The 9,802-nt window shown below is 53.7% G+C and overlaps 1 protein-coding gene across 1 annotated transcript; it reads left to right on the forward strand.

Moving 5' to 3' along the window:
* The first annotated feature begins 616 nt into the window (after positions 1–616).
* On the forward strand, positions 617–6,542 carry BARHL2 (BarH like homeobox 2). Its single transcript, XM_004483556.5, has 3 exons — positions 617–1,583; positions 3,415–3,640; positions 5,459–6,542. The coding sequence occupies exons 1-3, from the start codon at positions 965–967 to the stop codon at positions 5,769–5,771; spliced, it is 1,158 nt and encodes a 385-aa protein (XP_004483613.2). The 5' UTR covers positions 617–964; the 3' UTR covers positions 5,772–6,542.
* Positions 6,543–9,802: the final 3,260 nt, after the last annotated feature.

A 9,802-nucleotide genomic window follows, 5' to 3' on the forward strand; every position in this document is an offset into this window, starting at 1 on the left:
CGCGTGATTGTGGACACCGGGACCGCGGTGCGCCTGGCTGCTGCGCTCAGGGCTGCAGGCGAAGGGGCTGCGCGGCTTCTCAAAAGAGCAGCTGGGCCCGAGCGCGCTCGCTGACGGGCTCGCGAGCCGCGCGCCCATTGGCCCGCGGGGCGGCGGCGTCCCCGGCTCGCGCGGGCGCGCCCAATGGGGGCGCGGGGCCGGCGCGCGGCCTGGGCGGCGGGGGCGCGGGCCCCGCTCGGCGCGGGGAGCGGCGGCAGCGGCCGTGACGTCACGGGAGGGGGTCGGGGCCGCCCGCGAGCCGGCGGATTACAAGCGAACGCGCCCGGCAGTGGTCGGAGTCGCCCCGCGCCGCGTCTCCGCCGCCTCCTCCTCTTCCTCCTCTCCGGGTTGTCGCGGCCCCTGCCGCGTCTCCGCTCCGCAACTTTCCGAGAAAGTTCAGAAACTCGGCGTCGGGGCGGCGGAGACCCACGCGGCGGCCACCTCGGGAAGCCGCCGGGGAGTCCCGAGCGCGCGCGGGCGGCCCGCGCTTCGCGGTCGCTGCACCTGCCACTTCCGCCGCCGCCGCTGCCGCCCGGTGCCAGACTGTGGACAGACCCAGGCGGCGGCGGCGGCGGCGGCGGCGGCGTCGGGGGCGCCTTCTGCCGCCTGCGCCATCCCCCGGGTCCCCGGCGCCCCACGTGCGCGGTGGTTCCCCGAGTGCACGCTGCGCGCTTTCTCATAATTTTTTGTAACTTTCAACCTCCGGTCTTTCCCCCAAGCCCTACTTTTTGCATAAGGGGGAAAAAAAGTTGTGTCGAAAGGGCTCATCGATTGCCACCTCCCAATTATCCTTCTTTTATCATCCCCGCCCCGCTTTTTTTTAAGCGGCGGCAACCTTGTTTCGTGTTTGTTTTACGATCGATAGATTGCTTTGCTTTGTCGGGGCGGCTGCTGAGCGGCGGAGTGGCGTGGACCTCATGTAGAAATGACAACAATGGAAGGGGCCAGCGGGTCGAGTTTTGGAATAGATACGATTTTGTCCAGTGCCAGTTCGGGCAGCCCCGGCATGATGAATGGAGATTTCCGCCCTCTCGGAGAGGCCAGGACCGCGGATTTCAGGAGTCAGACCACCCCGTCCCCCTGCTCGGAGATCGATACCGTAGGAACGGCGCCTTCTTCTCCCATCTCGGTCACCATGGAGCCCCCGGAGCCGCATCTCGTAGCAGAAGGGCCCCAGCACCACCTCCACCTCCACCACGGCCAGCAGCCACCGCCTCCAGCCGCGGCTCCGGCGCAAAGTTTGCAGCCTTCGCCCCAACAACAGCCGCCGCCGCCGCAGCAGCCGCCGCCGGCCCAGCAGCTGGGCTCGGCCGCCTCGGCCCCCAGGACTTCCACCTCTTCTTTTTTAATTAAGGACATCTTGGGCGACAGCAAACCTCTGGCGGCGTGTGCACCCTACAGTACCAGCGTCTCTTCTCCCCACCACACCCCGAAGCAAGAGGGCACCGCAGCGCACGAGAGCTTCAGGCCGAAGCTCGAGCAGGAGGACGGCAAAACCAAACTCGACAAGCGGGAAGATTCTCAGAACGACATCAAATGCCACGGTGAGTCGCGCCGCCCCGGCTCCCTCGCCCACCATCTACCTTCTCCTCTGGCTTCCCTTCCTCCCCTTCAGCCTCCAGCGAATCTCTGACAGAGAGTTATTCCAAGAGCTTCTCCGGCGATGCGGTGACGGTCGAAAGATTGCAAGCTGGATGGAGGCCTGGGCGTGCGATCTGGGGACTCGTCTGAAGTTCTGTTTATTGTTTTATTTCTACCCCTGAACCTTGACCGCCACCCAGTTCCTTTCTTTGTTTTATGTAATTTTAATTTTGGAGAGGGGGCGCAGCGGGAGGGGATCTGACGGCAAATACTTTTCGTTGATAAAAGGAACGGCCTTGAGGTTTTTCTAGCCGAGACCTTGGGAGTAGAGATGCGGGGAGGTGGGTAAGAGAAACAGACCTCGTGAGTCTGGTGTCCAGGGGTGTAATCACAACCTGGTGTTTATTCTTTAATGCAAATGATTCTTTCCCCCATAATATTTTCTAAACATTATAACAGGAATGGTCAGATTTACTGAGGGAAAAAATTGAAGTTGATTTATAAAGCACCTTTTAAAATTAGATCATATTTAACATAGGAAAGCTGTCACTGAAAAAACATATCATCAGTGTTTTAAAGCACCCTTCTTACCCCAGAGTCCCAACTGAGTATCATATCTTGGTAAGATTTTTGATTCCTTACAAGTACTTGGGAGGTAGCATTTATAAAAGTAAAATTTTATGGAATTGAATTTTTCTGTTTTTGTAAAAACAGAAGATAACTAAGGAAATTGCCCTTCAACTCCCTTTTTCCATTTTCGCCTCAGACAGTTTCATAAGTAAGTACTCTGGTCTTTGCATGACAGAAGAGTATCAACATACCAGGAGAGTTCTTTTTTTTTTCTTTTACTGATAGGTTCATTACTATTATTGTTATTATTATTAATTCATGCTGTCTTTGGGAAAGGTGTGTGCTGATTGTCTGGAAAGTAGGATACTGGCTCCTTATTTTACTATTTTAGCATTAGCATAACAGTGCCCAAAACAGATGTACAGTCTGGTCTGGCAATTTTTTGTGCACCAACCTCCCCAGTGGGTCAATTAGAGAGATTATTGTTCTTCCTACAGGGAAGATCAAGGAGCACTGCAAAAACGGGTACAAACAGAGAAGGATTGACATATCGATTTCCCAGCATTTCGGTAAAAAAAAACAAAGTTGACAAATAGAATCCGGAAATCTCGGTGCCGTCACCTCGATGGGCTCAGTGATTCTGAGCTCAACTTGCTGTCTGGGTGACATATCTTTCTGAAGCTTTAAAAGATTTGAGAGCTTGATTTCAACATTTCCCAAGTGCATCCGTAAAAGGAAAATGAATGCCGGTAACTTGTAGTAAACCAAAAAAAGGCACCTCTACCTAAAAACAAAACAAAATAGAATGGAAAGACCCTTTGAAAACTACCACATCAGAAAAACGAAGTCATAGCAAAAACAATAAAGGAAAAGGATGGCATCTCTCCCCAGCTGTGGAAACAGTACTAACAAATGAGCCATTTATTGAAAAGTATTTTTTTTTCTTTTTAACTTCTGATGATGCAAAGATTAGAGACCCTTTTAGAAATCTTTTAGAGTGCCTCGCACAAGGCCCCACACTCCCTAGCCAGAAACAATCCTCCTCCACACGGGCTAAGGCCCAAGTGTGTTTGTGTGTTTTGGGGGTGGGCTGAGTGGTGGCGGCAGAATGCAGTCCCCTGAGACCAGCGGCTGGCTTGGGAATGTGGAAGTGGGTGCCACAAGGACATGCCACCCTTCCCCACCCCAGGCTAACTCATGGTTGTGGCTGGCTTTCTACTGTAGGAACAAAGGAGGAAGGAGACCGGGAGATTACCAGTAGCCGAGAGAGTCCCCCCGTGAGAGCCAAGAAGCCTCGGAAAGCCAGGACGGCTTTCTCGGACCACCAGCTCAATCAATTGGAGCGTAGCTTTGAGCGGCAAAAGTACCTGAGCGTGCAGGATCGCATGGACTTGGCTGCTGCGCTCAACCTCACTGACACCCAGGTCAAGACCTGGTACCAGAACCGCAGGTGAGGGAGGCTGTGTCGGAGAGCAAACGTGCCTAGCCAGCCAGGTCACGACGATTGCACCACTCTTTTTACCCCTGGCCTGGGGAGATTCTAGGACCCAAGACTCAGAGGGCTTGGAGCGGGCATTTCAGGGGCCTCCAGGCTGGGGTAGGGATTAGCCACACCTCCAAGGTGAGAGGGACCTCGGGGCAGCAGAAATTTGGAGAATTTTGCACTTCTAACAGGTGTTCTTTTATCTCTCAAATCCGAGCTACTTAAACTCCCCGTCTGTAATCCCCAAATTCATCAAGCCACACGTTCTCTATTGGAGACATCTGTGCAGCTACCACTCAGGTCCAAACTGCCAGTGCCATGCACCTCTTGGGCCAGCCCAGGCTTGGTTCTGAATGTCCTGAATCAGCGCCACTGCCCAGCTCTTGTGGCCCAGCAGAGCTGCTCCACCGGCTGCTGTTTAATGTCCTTATCTTGGTCTGTGGGGCAGCCACAAAAGTTAGGGTCGGAGCCGTGGTCAGCACAGCCACCTTGCCTTGGAGAGCCCAGCCTGGCTAGGGTTGGGTCAGCAGCCACAGGCGGGAGGATTGGGCAACTGGCCAAGCGACCGATGGGTCTGGGAGTGTCCCCTGCCCTGGCTGCCTCGACTTCCTTTGGTAGAGATAAAGGGCACTGCAAAGCCGGCCTGGAACCGCTGCTGCCCTGCAAGGGAAATTAGTAAAGGGTCTGGCAGCGCTTGAAGAATTTGGGCAATCTGAGGAGGCTCAGGCTATGTTGTATTTCCAAGCCTGGCCGTGTGGCTCCCTTGCCTCGATTTTTACTCCCCCTCCTTTTCTCTCATTTGTGTTTTAATCGTCCATAAGTGCAGTTGGAAATGCCCATCCAGTTGTCATCTTTACCATAATTTTCTGTCTCATTACATACAGTTTCAGCCACCCTAATTCTGTCGGAAAACATTAGTGTCATTTGTAGCCAATTTAAAATGGGCGACATGTTTATTAATTTGGCTGGAGCTGGCAGGTACGGACGGCCCACCAGCCCTACGTTCCTTCATGAGGCACTTGAGCAAAAGCTTGCTTGCCACTTCTTCCTAGCAGGGGGTGCTGTGGGGAAGGAGGAGACTGAGAAAAGCTGATCACAGGTTTTAATTGTTATTCTCTCCCTGAGGAGAAAATATCTTGACTTGTACCCCCCCCCAACAGCCCCCGATGTACTGTCCCCTTGGGAAAGCCCCCCCTCAAACGAATTCTCTTTAGAAATCTTGTCACCCTCCCTGTCCTAAGCCCCCCGCCCTTTCCAAGGTACTGTCAGGCAGAGAGAATGTGTCTCCACAGCCCCGGGGCTGAGAGCCCCCCCAAGGCTCAGCAGTCTCTGTGTCCTTTGCATCCCTTTGTTTGCTGTTTCTTCTTTCTTGGGGGGGGGGGGGGGGGAGGCGGAGCAGAGAGTGGACAGGCTGGGATTGCTGAGGGGGGGACACTGGCAGGAGGGGAATTAGGGGAGGAGGGAGAAGGCCGCATTTATCCCCCAGGAAAGTTTCAGGAAGTAGCCTAACTGCGTGGTGGATCAGAGGGTCAGGAAAAGGCGGCAAATCTCGTAGGCCTCCAATTGTGAGTATCTCAGAGGTTGAGGGTGCGATTAGGAAACTGATTTCGGTTTGTGCCCTCCTGCCATTAGGGCGGGGGCAGGAGGTGCGGTGCATTCCGGGTGCTCAGAGCACCCTGAGTCTTCCTGCCCCCGGGGGAGGCGGCGGCGGGCGGGGGGGGCGGGAAGGCGCCGCCGCGCGCAAGTGTCCACAGCCGCGGGTGCGGGCCGCCCGCTCTCTTTCAGGACCAAGTGGAAGCGGCAGACGGCGGTGGGCCTGGAGCTGCTAGCCGAGGCGGGGAACTACTCGGCGCTGCAGAGGATGTTTCCGTCGCCTTATTTCTACCACCCGAGCCTGCTGGGCAGCATGGACAGCACCACGGCCGCCGCGGCCGCCGCTGCCATGTACAGCAGCATGTACCGGACTCCGCCGGCGCCGCACCCCCAGCTGCAGCGGCCGCTCGTGCCCCGCGTGCTCATCCACGGCCTGGGCCCCGGGGGGCAGCCGGCCCTTAACCCTTTGTCTAACCCCATCCCGGGCACCCCGCACCCCCGGTGAAGAGCGAGCCGAGGCGCGGCAGGCCCTCCCCGCCCCGCCCCGGACGGCTGCCCCTCCCCTCCCGCACCAGGCCCGCGGAGCCTCCCTCGCGGCCGACCCCGAGAAGCAGAGGAGGAAGAGAGCAGGATGCTCCCGAACGGGCAGGGGGCCCCCAAGAGGAGCCAGCCCTCTGCTGTCCATCTCCCCACCCCAGAGCCAGGGCTGGACAGCTCCCCCACAGCAGTATGACTGGCGACAACGCCGAGCCCACTGCGAAATGCGACCAGTAAGTCGAAACATCAACAAATGCAAAACCTCAAGTTCTTTTAAAAAACGACTTTAGGGACAAACAGGAGGGAGGGAGGGGGGGAGGGGGTAAGGAGGGAAGAAAGAAGGGCACAGAGAGAAGATCGCACAGGCAGAGAGAATTGTAGATGGACAGAGGGCGTCAGACTCAGAGGCGGAAGGCGTCGCCGTGGACATTGTCTGCCCAGGAAAAAAGAGGAAAGTAACCGAGAACTTTGCACTGATTTCTCATGACCTTTTTTCTTTTTGAAAAGTGGCATGCTCCATAATACGAAAAAAAAAAATGTACATTTGAAAGACTGAGTGATAAGTGATATATCATATTTATTATATGTTGTCCAAAAAAGAGTCACTTATATACGTTAGTAAAAACATGAGTTTTCTTTCATGTCTTTTTGATTCAGTAAAATAAATGCTTAGACAAAAATATAGATTTTTTTTTGTGATTGAAAATTTAAAAAAATAAAGTTTATCTTTTTTTAACAAGTGATGAAATCCAAGGGAGCTGATTTTATTAAGGCAGAAGGTACAACGATGAAATGCTTAACTTGCTTTGGGGGTGGAAATCCCTTCCGGGATATTAGGAATTTACAAAACCTGTAAAGACGTTGGGTTGACTTGTATAAAAGCAGCTCATTCTTCATGGTGACCTCTTCGGAGCCGTCACTCGGTATGTGTGAGTTCTGTCTTTTTAAGTGGATGTTTTAGGACAGCCGGCGAGGGCGGGAGAAAGTCTTGTGCTGGTAAGCAGTTGAGGCAGGGTAAGGGGACAGCCAGCTTCCCCTGCTGTCCCGGCCTGCCCGGCGTCTCCAGCTTCGCTGGCTGTGGGGGTCCCTCTGACACCCTCCCCCTTCTCCAGGGGTCTTCCTGGGGCGGTGAGGATCCTCAGCTCTGGGCAGCAGTGACGCCGGCCGGGGCCGGGGGCGGCGGGCTGCGGTCGGCGGGCCTCGCAGCTGTTGCGCCGCCGGCGGCTGCGCGCCCTCGCGGTCCGACAGCCTGCGAGCGGGAGGCTGCAGGGCGCGCAATTAAGGAGCCCCGGGGGATGCGGGCAAGCTCTGCTAACAAACCCTTGCCGGGACTTTGATCCTGCTTCTCGGTCCCGGCTCCCGACCCTACTTGGAGCCACCTGTCCTGGTGAGTTCGCTGAGCGTGGAGAGGGCACGTTGGGCTCTGTGGCATCAAGCCTTTTTTCTGCACCCCTGAGTCGGCTGGAACCGCAAAATAAGAGACCCTGCCCGGAGGGGAAAGGAGGCCTGCTGTCTGCTTAAGGAACATGTGTGAGTGCACAAATGCTTGGAGCATCCCAAGTCCGGGCTGGACGTCGGTGGCAGACGTCCCTGGCCAGGCCGGCTTCCTACTAGGCCCAGGGCTCAGGATGATAAAGAGGGAACAACGGGGCTGAGGGTACAGTCCAGGGCTGCACCTCTCTCCTCTTCCGAGGTCACTTCCTGAGTAGCCAGAGTCAAATCCCCATCTGCGTATTCTCACATTTCTATGCCCACTTCTGTCCTAGAACAGTGGCAAAGAGGTAAGACAAGCAGCCAGAAACATATCCAAACCTCCCTCTCCTCCAGTTTTCTCTGATGTTTGAAACTTAGTAGAGTTAAAAACATTTTAAAGAATGTGGAGAGGTATGGGACTGTGTGTTGGTGATGTGTGGGAAGGAAGGAGGCCAAGAAAGAGGCGACATCCAGGAGGAAATTGCCTCAGGCGCCTTCATCAGGCCTTGGCTAATTAGGGAGTGGCTTGCAGATTTCTCTCCAGCTCATCAATTTGCTTTAAAAATGGTTTTGGTCTTATCTGATTCTAACAAAAGGGTATGGACTAGCCCTTCTCATTTTCCGCCCACTGGGCTGGGACAACCTCGACAGCTGGTCTTGGTTGGAAACGGGGTGCAACTGTGTCCAAGGGGGCTGACCAAGGCCTAGGCATTCTGCAGATTCTCCTTCCATCTTAGCTGCTGTTGGGTTTTATTATCAAGTTTAAACCCTTCAAAAATGGCCTGCGTGGGCCTAAAAAGGCACTTTCAAAGGTTTGGGCGGTGCTCCTGCTATGGTCTGCAATGAACGTGGAGCTGACCAGCTCTGGGCACAAGGGTGACCTGGGAGCTCACTGGAGTCCACACATCCAATCCCCCTATACAGAATGGCCTCAGTTCAGTTGGGGAAAAGAAAAAAACCCACAAATCCGAAAGAGGCCACAGCACCAGGCCGCTGCCAGCAACTGCCAGCCGTTCACCAGGCACACTGCCGGGGAGCCCGCCTGCGGCTGCTTCCCTCTCAAGGCTGAACCTGGATTCCATAAGGGGACAGTGCAGGGGGGACGCACAATGTCTACAGATACTAAGGCTTCTTAATTAACCTCTTATTTCACCACTGGAATACTCCGCGGACACCAGATTTTGCCCTCCCCCCAAATTTGCTTTTCTTCAAGTCATCTTTTCTTTCACTTCTTAAATCATGCAGCTGAAAATATAAATTCTACTTCTAAATTTGCTTTGGTTACTTGCTGTTGCATGCAAATAGGCATCCTGGATGTTGAGGCGGGGAGTTTCCCAGGAAGAAAGTTGGGTGTTGGATTCCTGCTTTCTTTTATTCTTTTTTTTTTTTTTTCCTGCAGTAGTACAAAAAATCTAGAGAAGGTCCCAGGAAATCCAAAATGAAATTTGCCAGCAGGTGCCCTAGTATTCAAATGTCTCCAAACTATTGCTTAAAAACCAAACACAAATCCAGGCTTTTCCCACACATGGGGTCCTTCTGTTCTTCCATGCCTGCTCAACTAAGTTGGGGACTGGCTAAGAGGTGAGGGGAACAATCCAGGTTTTTCAAGAAGCAGGGAACAAAATTATAGGCAAAGGCTTTTTTTTTTTTTTTTCCTCACGGGAGATCTAGAGTTAGTTACTGAGGCCTAGAGGATGGCTGTCCCTGGGAGCTGCGCTCCTTTTCTATTTCCCACCTTCAGCTGGTGTCTGAAGGGCACTCCACGGCTGCACTCCATTTGGATTGCTCCTTTGATCAAGTTGGGGGCTGGAAAAACAGGGACTTTCAGTGGCAATCTTTGCTTGCTGAAGAAACACAGGGAAAACAAACTTGCTCCAGAGAGGCGTTTAAAAAGCCACAAGGGTCCCTGAGATTTGCCCACCCCCAGATCTGCTCAGGGACCCCAGCAAACCTAGCAAAAATCTGTAGGGAGTGTGGAGGAGGAAGTTAACTCCTCGGCTAGCAGCCAAGCCGTTCTAGTCCAAGCCAGCAATTTTCAATGAATTGCAAAGTAATGATTGCTGCTTGGCTCCATGCCGCCAGCAAATATACCTACCGCCCTCTATCAGTTTATTTTGCTCCACCCCTTAAAATGAAAGCCCACATAATGGCAAATTAGACAACAGATTTCCTCTGTTGGGAAAAAAACAAAACAAAACAAAAACAAACCTGCTCACCATTAAGCCAAAGCTTCCCTCCTCCTCCCTCCCTGCCAGCTGACTCCTGCCTAGGCAATCCTTCCCCAGGAGTCTGTGGAGTCCCACCTCCCCTCTTTAAAGAGGCGGCTTGTGCGAAGTTTGTTTTGTTATATTTTTAACTTTCTAAAAATATTTGGAAAAGCTCTCCCCAGGGCTAGGGTAACTTTAGTTCCTGTTAAGCCACGTGGTTACAAAAATGTACTGGAAGAGAGCTGCTTGGTTTTCTAGAAAGCCACCTACGGCTTCAAGTCAGCATGCTTGGAAAGAGACTGACTGGTCTGGTAGGCAT

This window comes from Dasypus novemcinctus, chromosome 9 (assembly GCF_030445035.2).
Source record: "Dasypus novemcinctus isolate mDasNov1 chromosome 9, mDasNov1.1.hap2, whole genome shotgun sequence".
In the NCBI taxonomy this organism is placed as follows: Eukaryota; Metazoa; Chordata; class Mammalia; order Cingulata; family Dasypodidae; genus Dasypus; species Dasypus novemcinctus.

Excerpts from the sequence above, each read along its gene's own strand:
- BARHL2 (XM_004483556.5), top strand. The coding sequence starts at position 965 with ATGACAACAATGGAAGGGGCCAGCGGGTCGAGTTTTGGAATAGATACG. Across the intron at positions 1,584-3,414 it reads GAACGACATCAAATGCCACG|GAACAAAGGAGGAAGGAGAC; the intron begins GTGAGTCGCGCC and ends TTTCTACTGTAG. Across the intron at positions 3,641-5,458 it reads ACCTGGTACCAGAACCGCAG|GACCAAGTGGAAGCGGCAGA; the intron begins GTGAGGGAGGCT and ends GCTCTCTTTCAG.